Source organism: Cariama cristata, unplaced genomic scaffold (genome assembly GCF_000690535.1).
Source record: "Cariama cristata isolate BGI_N322 unplaced genomic scaffold, ASM69053v1 scaffold28411, whole genome shotgun sequence".
Taxonomy (NCBI): domain Eukaryota; kingdom Metazoa; phylum Chordata; class Aves; order Cariamiformes; family Cariamidae; genus Cariama; species Cariama cristata.
The window spans coordinates 1-284 of NW_009599105.1; the positions used below are offsets into that span (position 1 = coordinate 1).

The following is a 284-nucleotide window of genomic DNA, read 5'->3' on the forward strand; positions in this document are numbered from 1 at the left end:
CCCACTCTACCCGCCGGCGCTGCTGGAGCCGTCCGGGCACGTCCCCGTGCTGCTGTCACCGTCTCCTATCTCCCCCACAGACCTGGACTCCCAGGTCTCCTCTGCGGGGTTGGGGACCATCCTGAGAGCCGACGAGCCCAAATCCCACTCTTACTTCCAGAGCGTCTCCATCACCAAAGTGACTCTCCCTGATGGGGTGAGTGTCCCCTGTGGGTGCAGCGATGGGCTGCAGGTGACCTGGGGACACCGTTCCCGGCACAAGGAACAGAGCCGGGGGAGCTGGC

General features: G+C 65.5%; 1 protein-coding gene across 1 annotated transcript in view; it reads left to right on the forward strand.

The window, feature by feature from the left end:
- Positions 1 to 80: 80 nt before the first annotated feature.
- HAX1 (HCLS1 associated protein X-1) overlaps positions 81 to 284 on the forward strand; it is a gene marked incomplete at its 5' end in the record, with an annotated part of 1,549 nt that continues 1,345 nt past the window's right edge. Inside the window, one exon of the mRNA XM_009709577.1 lies at positions 81 to 213. Coding sequence (XP_009707879.1) covers positions 81 to 213 — 133 coding nt within the window. The remainder of the gene's footprint in view (positions 214 to 284) is intronic.